The 15433-nt window shown below is 54.2% G+C and overlaps 3 protein-coding genes across 11 annotated transcripts in view; 1 reads left to right on the top strand and 2 right to left on the bottom strand.

Annotated features, from left to right (window-relative positions):
• Positions 1-211: 211 nt before the first annotated feature.
• On the bottom strand, positions 212-5417 carry UCK1 (uridine-cytidine kinase 1). The gene is made up of 7 exons (XM_054848518.1): positions 5291-5417; positions 4810-4969; positions 3857-3953; positions 3589-3731; positions 3397-3491; positions 2165-2213; positions 212-1748 (listed from the first exon to the last, which is right to left on the bottom strand). The coding sequence occupies exons 1-7, from the start codon at positions 5375-5377 to the stop codon at positions 1561-1563; spliced, it is 819 nt and encodes a 272-aa protein (XP_054704493.1). The 5' UTR covers positions 5378-5417; the 3' UTR covers positions 212-1560.
• A 759-nt stretch (positions 5418-6176) lies between these two features.
• PRRT1B (proline rich transmembrane protein 1B) lies at positions 6177-8182 on the top strand. The gene is made up of 4 exons (XM_054848763.1): positions 6177-6287; positions 6582-6948; positions 7127-7267; positions 7376-8182. Exons 2-4 carry the CDS (start codon positions 6595-6597, stop codon positions 7520-7522), a joined length of 642 nt encoding a protein of 213 aa, XP_054704738.1. The 5' UTR covers positions 6177-6287; positions 6582-6594; the 3' UTR covers positions 7523-8182.
• An 847-nt stretch (positions 8183-9029) lies between these two features.
• Positions 9030-15433, bottom strand: part of RAPGEF1 (Rap guanine nucleotide exchange factor 1) — an 88958-nt gene continuing 82554 nt past the window's right edge. For all 9 annotated transcript variants that reach the window (XM_054848489.1, XM_054848490.1, XM_054848491.1 and 6 more), the window contains 6 exons: positions 15252-15346; positions 14696-14774; positions 14451-14552; positions 13950-14047; positions 12924-13052; positions 9030-12343 (listed from right to left, as the gene is read on the bottom strand). In XM_054848489.1, coding sequence (XP_054704464.1) covers positions 12193-12343; positions 12924-13052; positions 13950-14047; positions 14451-14552; positions 14696-14774; positions 15252-15346 — 654 coding nt within the window. In that variant the 3' untranslated portion in view covers positions 9030-12192. The remainder of the gene's footprint in view (positions 12344-12923; positions 13053-13949; positions 14048-14450; positions 14553-14695; positions 14775-15251; positions 15347-15433) is intronic.

Below are 15433 nucleotides of genomic sequence, written 5' to 3'. Positions count from 1 at the left end.
CCCAATTCAAGTGTTGAAAAGACTATAGCAATAACAGTGCAGACCACATTTTTTTTAAATTTTTTTCTCTAAAGCTTCAACCAGTATGAAACTAAAGCCAACAATGCTGGGGGGGGGGGAATGGACTGTTGCATGTAAGAGCATCTCCAGCAGTGTGCCTTTCTGCTGGTGTAGTGCAAGTAGCCCAAATCATTTTATATAAAACCGGTCATTTCTGCTCACTGTTTATTCATTTGTTTATTAGCCAAAGTAACACATCCACAACCAACACAGCCAGACCCTGGGTTTAGAAAAGTAGCAAATATGAAAAAGTTCCTCTTAATAATATTTCCCTTCCCCACTCACATTCTTAAAATTACACCCTAAGTCCAGACTCAAGGATATCACAAGGACATTTTCAAAGGCCCAACTGGCACTTCATTTCAGATTATTTTTTCCCCCAGAGATGTCATGTTGCTTCAGCATCGCTTATCTGGGGTAAACTACAGAAACCAGGAGCAGCCTCTTGTCTGCTCTTTTTAGAAAAACCAGACATTCTTGAGTTTAAACTGCCTGAGTGCAAGGCAAGCGTTTTGACCCTGTTTGAGGGTAGAAGCATGTCCAGATAATGTTTGTGCCATCAGAAGGAGGGTCTTGCAATTCTCAGCTTTCTCCCCCATCTGGAAGTGGATGGATTCCACCCAGCAAAATCTGCAACCAGTAGTACAGAAATGCCCTAAAAGACACTAATACTGACAAGGTCAGGTTTCTATTTCCATGAGCAACTCAATCCAGTTGGAGCTCATGCATTCAGTAACTGCGGTAAAGGAAACTATTTGGGTACAAAAAAAATAATCATACAGTGTAGCAAGCTGAGAAAGGAATAATTTAGGAACCAGAATCACACAACTTCTTGGGCCTGTCCCCTCGATGAACTGCAAGTCCCCATTTGTCCCAGACAGTCTCTGTTTCCTCTGTATCTTAGGGAAGAGATTCCTCTACAGGTCAATCCTGCTCCCACATTCTTCTAAAATGCTAAAAAGGAGGCTGGCAGCAGGAGAGCAATGCCAGAACTCAAGGTCCCAGCAAGGTGGAGAAGAGTAAGGACTGCACCTGCTTCTTAGAATTAACAGGACAAGAGTTAGTCTTGGATAAAGAGACTGATTTTTTTCTTTTGAAAAAAACCAGGCAGCTGATTTTCCTGCTAAGGAAGATCATTATCAGGGAAATGGGGTATCTTGCTAATCATATGGTAGCGCTTAATTTTCAGGGGAGACTTCGGCATTAGATCTCATTTTTAAAAATTAAGAAAAGGCAAATAGCATTGCCTTTAACCAGTTCATCAAGTAACATCATAACTCCAGACATCACAGGGATAAAAGGGGAGGGATTTTGGAGGGGAGAGGAGTGGTAGAACAACTCCTTCCTCTCCCCTCTGCAAGGAGTTTTACATCGGTATCCCCGCTGCTGGTAGGATGATTCAAAGGGCACTTCACCAACCATTCTGCTGAAGTCCTTCTTTCCCAAAGTGGTCTTCAGCATCAGTCTGGACTAGAGCCAAATCCTTCAGACACTGACAGGTTAGTGTGGACGGCTGCTGGACTCCAGGTGGGAGCGTTTGCCGGCCGCTAGCATGCTGGTGCTCTCTGTTTGTTCAGGGAATGAGCGCTTGTAGGCCCGACCATGTCCATTCATTGCCCCTCGCTGCCACTTGCAGATGTCTCCATTTAGGATGTCTTGAATGTGCTGCACTATGAGGTTTATAGCAACTGCAGAGAGGAACGGGAAATATAGGACCCGTAGGCTTTCTTGGCTGAGCTATCTAGAAAATGTGAAGCATCCAGCCTTGTTCAGCTCAAGTTTTAACAACAAGCCCTTAAATGAAACTATGCCTGCCCTCTGCAGTGAGGTCAGACCGCAACACAAACCAGCAATGCAACACCAGCTTTAGCGCTGGTGTCCTGGTTTGCATCTCCAAACGTGTGTCACTTTTTCCAGCCCTCCACAGGCCGAGCGGCTGGTCATCCCACTCAGGCTCTGAGCGGCTCCCTCTCCCACAGCCCTCCAGCAAAACACCTTTCTGTAGAAGCATGCAAACAAGGCAGTGGCTTGCCACCTGCTCTCTTCCCAACCCCAAAGGGGGTCTCCCCAGAGAAATCATACAGAGAGCCAAACTCCCTTTTACCCATGTTGTCAACTCCTCGGGGGATGATCACATCTGCATACTTCTTTGTCTGCAAAACAGCAACAGTGGTGGAGACTGTTAGTGGGAAAAGTCAACTTTATTCTAGGAAGAAGCTACTAAACACCAGAAAGCTGAGGGCAAAGACAGAGAGGTTTCTGCGCTCTGGGGCTGCAAGTTAAAGCTCTCAGTCACAGTAACACCTAAATGAATTCATAGAATCATAGAATGGTTTGGGTTGGAAGGGGCCTTAAAGATCATCTAGTTCCAACCCCCCTGCTGTGGGCAGGGACACCCTCCACTATTGTGAAGTCATACGGGATAACATGCACTGGATTTAAGGTCAGGGATTGTTCTTGCTGCCCCTTTGCAGTGAATCAGCAGGTAGAAGCAGTAGGTCAAGCGTGGAGTACTTGCTTTTACACTTCTGAAGAGTACACTGCCTTCAATGGGTCGCCTGCTTCAAGGCTGAGGTCTGTTTGCCAAGAGCTGGTTCTAATCAGCATTTCACAAGCCATTGCTAAATCTCTGCCGAGAGCCAAGGCACCCAATGTGTGTGTGAAATTCCTTCCTGCCTCTGATGACATTTTATTGATCTTTACCACCACAGAGCCCCTGCTTTCCCCCCCTACTTATAAAAAGGCTACCAAATCAGCATTTCTAATGAGTACATTTACAATCTCAGAATTGCTTTGATCTAGGGCACGAGGCCATTGAGCTAGCCTTTTCCATCTTATTTAATCCACATGCAGGATTTTTTTTTCTCAAAGGGGTTTTTTTTTTTTTTTTTTACAAATTAATTTGATTACATGAGCACCTAAGTTGTATAGCTTAGCAAGCAGATACTCTAATGGTCTGCCCCAGGTTTTCACCAGTGCTCCCTGGTAAGAGAGATTCTGCTGGATAGCAAGCTCTTCTTTCTTCCTGCAAGACTTAAGAATAAACACAGAGTGGGAGTGTTTCAGTCAAAGGGACCCATGCTAAAAAAAAACGTGCACAGGCTCTAGGGGTTTCCACGGTGCTTTGCAAGCAGAAGGGACCAACCATTTAAGTGCCTTAAACAAGCAGCTTGTAATGGTTAAATAGATGAGGCAGAGGGGAGAGCGTGGGACTCCTGAAACATGAATATCAAAAGCCACTACTGCTGCATCTACAGTGCAGCTAATCCCCAGGTGACCCTGCTCCTTCTCTGCCCCAAAACCCCCCACAAATCAAATTAGTGAAACATTTTGTACCGGCAAGCAGAACTCCTCGAAGGCGGGCTTGACGAATGTGGTGTACTGGGTGAGGATCTGCTCGAGGTCCCTCCCACGTTTCATATCTCGCAGAACTGGGACAGGAAGACAAAACCAGTAAGTCTTATCCATCCTCTGCCACATGGTAAGAGCACGAGATGGTTGACGCTGCCCATGACGGCACAGCATTACCTCTGCGGGACAGCCGGACGTCAGAATCCGTGTCGACAAAGAGCCGGAGATGGAACATATCCCGAATGTCTTGATTGTAGAAAACCAGGATCCCCTCGAAGAGGACGACGTCAGCGGGATAGACCACTGTTGTCTCTGCCAGCCTGCCAGTAAAAAAACCACCCAGAGCACGTTGTTGAATGTATCTCACACCAGAGGCCAGCAGCCCGTGCGCAGGCTCAGCTGGGGACATCCACAACCCAAGACTTCACACAACACTGAAACCTACCTAGAATGGGTCACAAAGTCGTACGTTGGTACCTCGACCGTTTTCCCCTCAACAATACTTTTCAGGGTTGTATGCATCAAATCATTATCAAAAGCATCTGCAAGGGGAAGGTTTTAAAAGGAAGATGTTCAGATGCTGCTATATCAAGTGTTCTGCTCAGATTTTTTTAGACCTGAAGGAAAATCTCTCTGCCTGGTATTACAGCAGGAAAGGAGGAACCTATGCTTTATTTTTTCCTACCAGCAGCAATCCAACGCTCCCCACCCAAATTAGAACTGCTATACTTGGTTACAGAGATAAAGAGAGAATTTGCTGTTGATGAGCAACTACAATACAATGAAATTAAGAATTCAAATGTGAAGCTAGTAATTGTATAATTTTACAGAACTACTCGGTAATTGTATAATTTTGTGCAACTCTTAGTCTGTTAACTAAGAGTAATTTAGAAAAACCTCAAACATCTTTAATGCTTTTCAAGAGCATTATCTGCCCTGGTGAGCCTACAGCAGGCTCTAGACTTCAGCCAAGGGCAGATGGCTGTCCCATTTGCAGTCCATAACACTACCCCAAGCAAGGGGAGCAGCTGTTTACGTGGGCAAGAAATATCAGGAAAGGATTTGGGGAACAACATAGTTTATTACAGAGCCTCTGAACAGCTGAGAATGAGACAGAGCACCGTGCAAGCCAGGATGCTCTCCAGCTGTCCAGCATTGCTCTGCAAAGGTAAGCCAGCAGTTACCCACAGCAGCACAGCTTTCACGATAGCAACGTGTACACACGAAAGACAAACACGTTTTGGTGGGGGAAAGAGCATTTCTGTTACCCAATACCTCTCATTTTCTCCAAGCCCACTCAGGGAACCCCAGCTGGTCTCCAACCGCTAACTGAGCCATGTCAAAGGCAGGAAAAAGGCTGCAGGGCTTCAGCCACAGCATTGCAGTGAGCAGCCTCACCCGGGTGGTCGAAGTTGTACTGCCCCTTCAGCGCCTTGGCCTTCTGCTCGGCGGTCAGCACTTTGTAGAAGCTATCCTGGCTGAGGATGAGGACCTTGCGCTGGCGGCGGTCCACCTCGTTCTGCCCCAGCAGCTCCATGATCTTCTCGCAGACTGTGGACTGAGCGGGGGGAGGGGGGGTCTCAGGCGGAGCGGGAGGCCCGCACCCCCCCCCCCCGCCCGCACCCCCCGCGGCGCCAGGCCGAGCCTCGCCCCGCCGGGCAGCCGGGCCGCGACCTCCCGCACCGTCGCCCCGAGCCGGCGGCGCCCGGAGCGGAGGAAGGAAGCGGCGCTCGCCGTCGGAGCCCGAGCCCACCCGCCCTGCTGCCCCGACCGGCGGGCTCAGCCCCAGCCAGCCACCCGCCCGTAGCGCCGCGGAGCGGCGGCCGCAGGCAGAGGCAGCGGCGGCCGCAGGCAGAGGCGGCGGCGGCCGGGGTCTCACCTTGCCGCTGGCGGTGCCGCCGCTGACACCGATGAGGAAGGGCTTAGGGCGCGGCCGCTCCGGCTCGGCGCCGCCGGCGGAGGCCATGGCGGGCTGAGGGACGCGGAACAGCCGGGGCGCGCTGCCGCGGGGCCCGATGGGAGATGTAGTCCGGGGGCGGGGCGGCGGGGACACGTGCGCTGAGTGCGTCCGGTGTCAGCCCCGGGGCGGTGCAGCCTCGCGGTGACGGGCACGTGCGGCCGCATAGATGTGTGTAGGCAGCTGTACCTTACTGCACACAGCTGTACCGCTTACGGAGACGTGTGTGTGCACAGCCCGTGTATGTATGTATGTGCGCATACATAGGTGTGTGCTTACGTGCGTGTCTGCAGCAACGTGTATGTGAAGAAACGTGAAGGTGCAACGTATCGACGTGAGGCCATGTAAACACAAACGCACGTCTGACACGTACATACAGCCGCACATAAATGCCATGTGTATGGGTATCTATAATGTACACACACACATTAATAGATACAGCTAAAATATATGCATTTTCACATACATTTTGCATATAAATAGATGTGGCCAGCATATACAGACAGCACTTTCCACCTGTAAACATAATATTTAAAAATAAAGACAAACCACACGTTTACACACGAATACGACTGTTTAACTACAGGTGCCTGTACCCCCGAGCTATACATCGCTTCTGCAGCCTGCAGCCCAGCGCACACGGCGCGGCGGGGGCCCGTTCGCTGCCGCCGGGTCCCGGTGGGGGTGACCCCCGTCCCCGACTCCCCCCCCGAACCCCCCGGGGCCGCGGTGGCCGCGCCGGGTGCGGCCCTCGCCCGCGCCGGGCCCTGGGCAAACAGCCGGTCAATGATTAACCCGCCCGGCCCGCCGGCGCTGCGCTCCCGGCCGCGGGGCCATGCGGGGGCCGGGGGCCGCGGCGGGGCCGTAGCGGAGGGCCGGGCCCCGAGCGTCCGGCAGCGGGGACCCCTCGGGCACCGACGTGAGTGGGGACGGGGGACGGGGTGGGGGGAGACACACACACGGGGCGCCGGGGGGGGTGCGGGGCTCCCGCGGTGGCGGTGGGGTGGCAAAGGGGGGGGGGGGGGGGATCCGCTCACCCGCTCCTGTGGAGGGGCCGTCCCGGCCCCGAACTACACGCGGATCTCGGGGGGACCCGTGGGGTCAGTGGGCCGGGGCTGTGCCCAGCCCGGCTTGTCCCGTCCCGCACCGCCGCCGGCCGTCGCTCGTGGGGTGGGGGACAGCGGGGCAGCCCACGGCCTCCCCGTCCCCGCAGACGACTCCGCGGGATGGAGAACGACCCACCGGCCGGGCCCCGGAGCTGCGGCCCCGCAGCCGAGGGAGCGGAGCAGGGGGGCGGCAGCGGGGTGGCTGGGGGCCTGCCCGGCTCCGGCACCCACTGGGACCCCCCCACGGGCCGCGGGGACGGGCCCACGGTGGTGGCGGCTGTCACCAACACGGCCTTCGAGGGGGACCCACCACCGTACTCGCCGCCGGACCCCAAAAGCGTTCACCTCCTCTACCTGCCGTTCCCGGCCGGCTTCTCCCAGCAAGCGTCCATCATCTACCAGCCGGGGCCGGGGCCGGGGCCAGGGCCCTTCCTGCCCCAGGGCATCCCTCCTGCACCCCAGCCCTACACCGCTGTACGTATCCCCCACCCCAACGTGTTCCTGCCCCACTCTGCAGCGGGGTCACCCCTTGTCCCCCCTCCCGGGTGATGGGGTCCCAAGCAGTGCCTCAAGCAATGCTCAAGCACCACGACCCGGGGGGCACAGGGGGAGGCATGCAGCTTTAACCACCCCCCCCGCCCCATGTCAACAGTATGACGGGCAGCCGAGCACGGGGCCATCACCTGCCAGCCGTGGGCAGCGCCTGCCCAAGGACTACATGGTGGAGTCGGTGCTGGTGACTGTCTTCTGCTGCCTGCTGACTGGGGTCATCGCCCTCATCTACTCCCATGAGGTAAGGGTGGTGCGGTCCTGATTTACACTGAACCGACCCGGCACCTCAAATCCCCTGTCCCGCCACTGCATGTCTCTTCTGACCTCTCCCCTTCTCCCCCCACACCAGACCCGGGCTGCACTCAGCCGTGGGGACATGGCCCAGGCCAACGTGGCATCCAAAAAGGCCCAGTCGTTGATTCTCTTCAGCCTCCTCTTCGGGTTGTTCGCCTCCATCAGCTGGGTCATCTATGTTCTGGTGGCCCTGTACCTATGACAGGGACCCCGAGCCCCAGGGACACACCACGTGCTGGGGGCTCCTTGCGCCTCACCACGGCCTGGGGGGCACAGGCAGGTGGAGCGGCCGCAGCGCCCATTGTGGCATCGCTGGGTCTGCTGTGGGGAATGGGTGACCACAAAGTATTATTGGGGCTGAGGGGCAGCATCTGTTCTTCCTGGCGGGGCGAGGAGCTGCTCCGGAGCTGCACATGCCTTCACCCACCCTCTCTCAGCCCTGTGAACCGTGACGTGGGCAGGACGAACCCAGACCAAAGCGATGCCAGCACCGTGCCCCGCTGGAACCAGCTCTGGGCAAGGAACCTTGTCGGAGCGGCGGCACCACATATGGGATCAGGCTCTGCTGTGGGATGTCGAATCTGGATACAGTGGACTGTCACTTGGAGATGCAAACGGGACTCTGTCGCAGGGGGAGTGTCTTACAGAGTCGGGGTTGGAGATGGAGCAAATGGCCAAGGCGTAACGGAGAGGCCAAGGCATGCAGCCCAGGAGAAGCCCTCACTGGTAATTAATAACGTGAGAAGATATAAACCCACGTATTTAGCTTCTATGGTAATTCTGCAAACACAAATACACGCACATGCTCAATCACCACCTTCTTGCTGCTTCCAGATTGAAATAAAATACAGGGGTAGCCAAAGCTTCTGTTTTCTGTGCACACCAAGGACCTCCCCCCCATCCCCATGGCTTTTGTCCACCACAAAATTTAGGGTAAGTTTCTTGTAATCGGTCAAACCAGGGTTTCCCCCAAAAGCAGGCAGGTGCCCAAGCAGGACCTGGGGAAGGGGAACCCGCGCGGGGCCGTGCTGGGGATGCAGCAGCCCCAGGTGTGGGGGTGCCGCTTGCAGAGCGGCTGCAGGGAAAGGGAGGATGAGCCACTGGGTCTTCCAAAGGCTTCACTGACAGGCTGAGCGGGGATGTCAGCGTGCCCCATGCCGGGCCCTGCTCACGGCCATGCTCCCATCTGCCTCCTGGGGGGCTGTGACAGACCCTGCAGCCCCCTCGCACTGTGCCAGGCTGGTGGGATGCAGCACCACGGTCCAGCCCTGGCGAGGGAGCGGGCAGCGTGTGCTGGGTCGGCGTCTGGGCATCCTCCTCGCAGGCTGGCCCATACCGATTATATCCAGAAGAATTTTGAACGCCATCCAGGACTGAAATAGCGCGGGGGCGTGCTCGGCTGCCCAGGGGTTATTTATAGCCCTCAGCCGCCCAGCACGCGGCTGCTGCACGGGCTGGGCTGCGGCTGGGCACACGCCTGCCCACCCGTTTTGGGGAGCCGGGACCCCCCGACACAGGGGACATCAGTGCCCGGAGGAAGGCGACAGGAGCAGGTATTCCCCCCAGTGTAGGGCTTGTACCGGGGTGAGACCATCTCGATGGAGGTAAGGAAGAGATTTATAGGGGAAAATAAAAGGGAAAAGGGCCAAGGGCAGAGGAAGTCCCCGAGGGGCACATGAGAAAACACAAGGCCACACCAGCGCCAGAAGTGGATTCGATTGTCACTTTAATCCACAGACTGCTGCATGCACTGTAAACAGGATCATCAGGCAGGTTTGTTATTGGTGTTTATTCATCTTTTATATAAAAGTTACAGGTCTGAAATGTTCGCAGGAAGATGCCACCATCGGGACTGGGTGAGTGGTAAATATATAACACGACCGAACAGCTGGGGGTGGGGCAGCGGCCTCGGAGCGAGGCAGGGCGCTGGTGACCGGGGAACATCGCTTCTCCCCACTCCCTGCCCTGCACGGAGAGGGCACCGAGAGTCCTCCCTCTCCCCAAAAAGGGAGTTGATGCTCTCGAGGATGCTGCCTGCGAGACATGGGAACGCACTCATGGCCAGTCTTGCAAAGGGCTGCTTGTTGCGGGCTTCTGCTCCCAGAGAGGGGCGGGGGGTGTCTCTGGAGCTGCTCTGGGCGAGATCTTTCTTTAGGGTTCCTCCGGCCCTGTGAGCCAGGAGCTGAGGTCAGGTCACCCTGCTCGGCTGGGGATGGCCGCAGAGCAAAGGGGAGAAGCAGGGCGGAAAGCTGGGGGGCTTGGTCCCACCACGCTGGACGAGGTGCTGCGGCTGTGCAGACCTCCCGTCCCCACGCCGTGGGCTGAGCCTCCGGCTTTGGGTGGGCTGGTGGAGGGCAGGGAGCGAGACCCCGCTTTGGCACTAAAAGGGCTCATGGTTTCAAGCGCTGGGAAGAACCTGGAAACAGCTCCTGCTCTCAGTAAGAAAGGAGGCAAGCATCCTGGCAGGGCTGAAGACAAGGTGCACCCTCCTGTCCCCCTGTGGCATTGAGTTCCAGCCATGAACACTGCACAGGGAAAGCGGAGCGATGGGCTGTAGTTGTAGTGCTACCACCACACACGACATTCATAGAAGCGGCCTCTGCCACAGCACACCATCCGAGGGAGGTGCTCAGAGATGGCCGGGGGGAAGCCTGTGCCAGATACGGGTGTATTTGCCTTTTCACAGTCTCATCATGTCAGGTTTTTTAAAAATCTTACTTACAAAGGGAAACACAAGCGTTACTTCCTGTGTGGAAGGCTGGGAAGCCTTTGGGGATTGCAAAGCCTTGGCTGGACACGACACGCAGCTCCAATGCCCTTAGTGCCATAAAAAGAAACCATTTTTGAAGTGTTCTGGCTCGGACACTGTGTTTCAGCACAAGAAGATTCCCGCTCTGCCCGCTCTGCGGTTGCACGGCATGCACCAGTGTGGGATCTCATGCTCTCCTCCCCCAGACAATGGCCTCATGGGCAGCGGGGTCTCTGCTTCAGCCTTTGACTGCTGTGTGAGTTCTGTGCCTAAATCAGGAAAATAATTGACCTGGATACAATCCTATGAAAGGGGCAACACTGCTGTTGCTCCCTCCTGCTGCCCGTCAGGCAGAGCTGCCGTCTGCAGGGAGCTGGCTAAGACTTTGCAATCTGTTTGTAGAAGGAAGTGCTTCCAACTCTGATCCACCCAAAATAAACACAGGCTTTAGCAAACATGGAGTTGCTATTGAGAAATAAGTTAAGGATGCTCCGCAAAACACCCCGTCTGTATTCCTTGCGAGCTGCTGCCCTAAAACTGCAGGATTTTGTTAGACAGAACTCTGTAAAACCCTGTGACCACGCGACACGGTGCTGGGAAAGGCCTCGCAAGGCTGCTAAAATCTACAGCATACGCTCAAGTGCACGATCCACACTGTAAACCATCGGATAAGGACCGAGAGGAGGGATGTGAAATGGCCCATCTGGGGCTGCACTGGGGAGGATGCCCCGGGTGGGACACGGAGAGGGGACAGAGGGCTGAATAAGGCACACCGAACAGATTGGGGTTAACGCTGCACGTGTGGGAAATGAGATGCTCCCCTCGCTCTTCCATGCTGGGCTGTCCCTACTCCGGCACGGCGGGACTGGGGACGGGGACCTGCTGGGGCTCCTGCCAAAGCACAGATCACAAAGCACAGCACCAAGGGTCAGCCAGATAGGCACCCCCCGAAAAAAACATTTGGCAACAGTGAGAGGAGAGAGGAGTGGGGCAGAGGGGAGGGGGCAGCTCGGCTGGGCACAGGGCTCCTTCCCAGGTCCCATTTCCAACCCCAGAAACGGACCCGCTGGCTCCTTCGCCCAGCTCCTGCACCTGCTCTGCAGCCAGCGCCCACGTGGCCACCCCGAGCCTCCTTTCTTCCAGCACTTGGAACAACATTGTCACCGGTTCTGAATTCTATACATACTGTTTTGCACTTTTCTTGTTTTCCTATAAACCCATCGGTACTCAGACATGCATCAAAAAAAATCCCCAATGGATTCTAAATACCAATATGTACAGTCTTGTATACTACAGCTATTACTGTGCAAAAGCTAGTACCATCGCTAAAAGATACGGGTTCACAGGACGAGTGAACCGCAGTACCTTGGGTAGTCAATGTTCCAGGGTTCGGAGGGATTACCGTTGCTTAAATAATGAGATCTGAGAGGAGGAGGGGGATACGCTGACTGGAGATGGCGGGTCCCTGCCCACATTTTCAGTGCCTCTTCCGTATCTACGACCGGTGCCTTCCTCCCATGAAGAAGGCGAGAGAGATCTGGGGTAAACCGGAGACCCCTGTAAACACAAGCAGCTCTCTGAAAGCAGAGCCCCTCTGGCAGGCAGCGGGAGGCTCTTCCACCCTCATCTCCTAGGCATGAACATGTTTCGAGGTGGCATTGCAGGGGAGACTCAAACCCTTGACTTCCATGGCTGCTGCCTGCTGAACACCACTCCAGAGACAAGTTTGTGGGTGCTGAGCTCTTGCTGACCCTCCTTCGTGGATGAAAACAAAAGCCCGGGTGTTCCCGGATGCGATCGGCCAGCAAACCAGTAACACGCTTGCATGGGATTCTCCTTCCACAACGCTCTCTCCCCGGGTTTAAAGCTGATTCATGGCACAGGGGGACGGGAGGAGAAGGAGGGCGAGTGCAACAAGCACCAGCTGATCTCTGCTCTTCACGGCTGACGCGTGGTCACTTCTCGCCTGCGGCGAGAGCCCGACGTTCACACACCCAGGGATCGCTGCCAGCCGGGAGGGAGGGTGCGTCGTCCAGTAACAGGTACAAACATTGAACTCCAGTCTCATAGCTGCCCTCGGCGTGTCTGCGGAGCAATTCTCCTCGCTCGCACAACCCCTCCTCCTAGGTTTTCTCTTCTCGGTCTGTTTTCCGCCTCGTAATATTCCGAGGTTTGATTTTGAGGGACAGTTCCCACAAGGCCTCCTCGGCCAGGTGGTCGCTGAAATCATTGAAGAATGACACTATGTCGTCGTTTCTTTTGATGTCATAATGTCTGGAAAACCACAGAGGAGGGCTGCAGTTAAGGGGCTATGTGGGGACGTCTCCCAACTTTGAGCCCTCCCTTGTCCTGCTCTAAGGGACATCCAGCACTGTGCTCTGTGCCCAATACTTGTGGCCGTCATGTGACATGAAAAAGGGGAAAAACCATCATGCCCATCACTGAACCAGGAAAAAAAAATTTCACACTGAAATCAGCAGTTAGAGCTGGTGCCTCTGCTGCAAGACAGCATTCAGGAAACCCTCCATGACCAGAGGTCACAGGAACCAGCAACAACAAAACCTGGAGGAAAAACCGTTGTGTGAAAGGCAGTAATGGAAAAACTTTACTGCACTGGATCTCAAAACTAACGTAGGAAAAATAATCCTTCACAACTTTCACAATCTAACCTAGGGAGGGAAGGAGACTGTACCAGAGTGCTGTCGTTCCCAGGTCTCCTTACATCTCCATCACGATGCTTTGACTTTGGAGTCCCCTTCCCTTGCACGGGGGCTCCCGTGCCCCAGGCACGACCCCCCACACCACTCCCCACCGTGGTGCCTCAAAGCTCTGACCCCCCCAGTGCTGCACTTACGCTTGCTGGAAGCACCTCATGCTGTCCAGGATGTTAAACTGCTGCCAGCGCTTGGAAAAGTTCACTTTGCTGTCAATGTAATCAGGGTTTCCCAGATGAACAAAAGTCAGGTCCTGCAGAATCAGGCCTCTGAAAGAGAGAAAGGGGCAGCAGGCCAGGGAGCAGGCAAACAAGCAGAGAGGTTAGTCACACAGGGGCAGGACAGCCAGCCGAAAGGCAGCCAGACACAATCTGAAGGCCTCCTGCTGCCGCCACCATCTGCGTTGCAACTTTAAACTAGAGGGAAATGTCCCCCCAGCAGCAGATCCAAAGGTGTTCAGGTGAAAGGTGCCCACCAGGCACAGCTGAGGGACCTCTGAGGTGAGGCGCCTGTGGTCATGCTAAGGGTGCTGAGGTTGCTCTTCCACCCTCCATGGAAAGGAGGACCGGGCTGGATGAAGGTCGCAATGGGACATGCCTGCCAGGGGTTAAACCTTCCTTCCAGTTTTATGCAGGAGAGGTTCCCTCACGTTGAGGTTTTGCTAGCAAGGGGGTCTGTGCTCCCTTCCTCCGTCTGCCTCCCCTACTCAGCCATGTCTCTGCACAGCCCTGCTGTGCTCCCCTGCCAGATGAGATGCCACGCAACCCCCTTCTACAGAGCTCTTTCCATGGAAAAAAACAAGACCAGGAGAAGAAAGCAAGCAGCAGCGCAAAGCTGTGTGATCCATTGGAAAATTTTGCACACAGACCCCAAAGAAACTCTAGTTAAAAAGCATCAACTAAAGATCCAGGCACTGGATCTTTCCTTTGCCATAGTCAACTCACAAAAGCTTTCTTTACAAAAAGCTAGCTGCCACCCTGCTTTCCTCTGCTACAGGACAAATTGCTCCAGAAAGGGCATGTGGGTTGGCGTGGCTCATTGCCATCTTATTCTAGGTGTAGGGCAAAAGGCAAGTGCCAAGCTGAGCAGAAGCTGCTGAGAAATCCTTGAAGGAACCATTTGAACGTGCAGAAGTAAGGGCAGAGGAAATAAAACTACCAACTCACAGGTAAGGTATGCAGGGAGGCTCCACATCAGCCAGAGCTGCTCGGTAGGCGCGGAAGGACGAGGAGCTGTCAATCAGCGTGCAGTACTCGGCCAGGCCCTGGCAGAACACAAAGCCCACGGTGGCACCACTGCTGCAAACCTGTTTTCTCTGTGACCTCTCCCCAGGGAGCCACGCAGGCCAGGGAGTTAATGCCACCCTGCAAACATCTCCAGCTGGTTTACTCAGCCCGACCCCGAGTGTGTACACACAGAGCCTTGCTGCCTTCAGCCTCACCTTCGATGTGCAGGGAGGAAGAGGAGGCAGCCGTTCTCACCCATGACTGTCAGAATGCCCAGCCACGCTGCAGGCTTACAGCACCGTGGCATTATACCCACTGGAGAGCAGTTCTCTGCCATCCCTCCACCCTGGGACGAAGCTGAGCTCTTCAAACCACCCAGCTGGTTCATACCATAACCACAGATATCTTTTTCCCCTGAACATGGCAGCCCTCACTGCTCACCTCCGAGGTTTGTTTCTGCCACTCCAGCCTTCGGATGGGTGCAGAGTCCAGTGCAGAAAGAATGGCCAGATAGGAATTAAAATTATTCAGCTTTCGTAAGTGCTGTGAAAAGGGAGAATATTCCAGTTACTCTAGAGATCTGAAAAGCCTTCTAGCATCAAACAGCTCAACCAACCATAAGGTCCCACTCCCCTGCGCCTTTAAGGAGCAGTGTGTGTGATTCACAGCAAGAACTAAGCTGATACCTTCATAATCTTTATAAATTTAAGGAGCAGCCTCTCTCGGTCTTGGGCTTTCTCTTGTAGCATAATTATTGATCGGACCCTGGAAGAACAGACAGAAAAAAAAAAAGATAAATCCACTTAAGCAGAACTCAGATTTCTTCTTGTTTCATTTAAAAAACTGATAACTGATAAGGATGGGCCAACAATAATAAAAAGTTCATGATACCTTCAACTTAAATGGAGCACTCTAATTCACTACAAAACCAGAATAATTTCAAGGATGACCACAATAATCCTTCATAGAGTACATTTATTTGCAAGAGGAATGTTTGTTTGAAGGGCTCAATGATACTGACAATAATTCCTCCAGGTTACAGTGCCCTCCACAACCCTCCTGATTTTCTTTCTCATGTGCTTTGGGGTCTTTGATGAGTGCCCTGCATCTACTTCCTGGCCAAAAATATATGTTAACCCACTTGTAACAAGAGAAGGCAACTCCACAAGGAATATTTTGAATATTTGTGGGGCACTGGAGGTTAAGGACAGTTCAGTGCCACAGCTGTTCTGAGCTCCTTACCAGTAGGACATGTTATTAAAGTGCTCTGTGAACTGTGTCAGGTTGGGGCTCTTCTCTTCATTTTGCTCCTTTGCCCAAAGCAAAACTTCTGGGATCTGCCGAGGAAGAAGAGGAGAGGGGTGTGAAAACACCACGTGTTAAAACGGGATTTCTGACTCAAGATTCCCAGTGGCAGTCTGAGG

The sequence above is a fragment of the Grus americana genome, chromosome 20 (assembly GCF_028858705.1).
Source record: "Grus americana isolate bGruAme1 chromosome 20, bGruAme1.mat, whole genome shotgun sequence".
Classification (NCBI taxonomy): Eukaryota; Metazoa; Chordata; class Aves; order Gruiformes; family Gruidae; genus Grus; species Grus americana.
This window is presented reverse-complemented; position numbering and strand designations above follow the sequence as displayed.

Coding starts and splice junctions, on each gene's coding strand:
- PRRT1B (XM_054848763.1), top strand. CDS start 6,595: ATGGAGAACGACCCACCGGCCGGGCCCCGGAGCTGCGGCCCCGCAGCC. Junction 6,949..7,126: donor CACCCCAGCCCTACACCGCT/GTACGTATCCCC, acceptor CCATGTCAACAG/TATGACGGGCAGCCGAGCAC. Junction 7,268..7,375: donor CCCTCATCTACTCCCATGAG/GTAAGGGTGGTG, acceptor CCCCCACACCAG/ACCCGGGCTGCACTCAGCCG.
- UCK1 (XM_054848518.1), bottom strand. CDS start 5,377: ATGGCCTCCGCCGGCGGCGCCGAGCCGGAGCGGCCGCGCCCTAAGCCC. Junction 3,954..4,809: donor GTACAACTTCGACCACCCGG/GTGAGGCTGCTC, acceptor TTCCCCTTGCAG/ATGCTTTTGATAATGATTTG. Junction 3,492..3,588: donor CGTCCGGCTGTCCCGCAGAG/GTAATGCTGTGC, acceptor TTCCTGTCCCAG/TTCTGCGAGATATGAAACGT.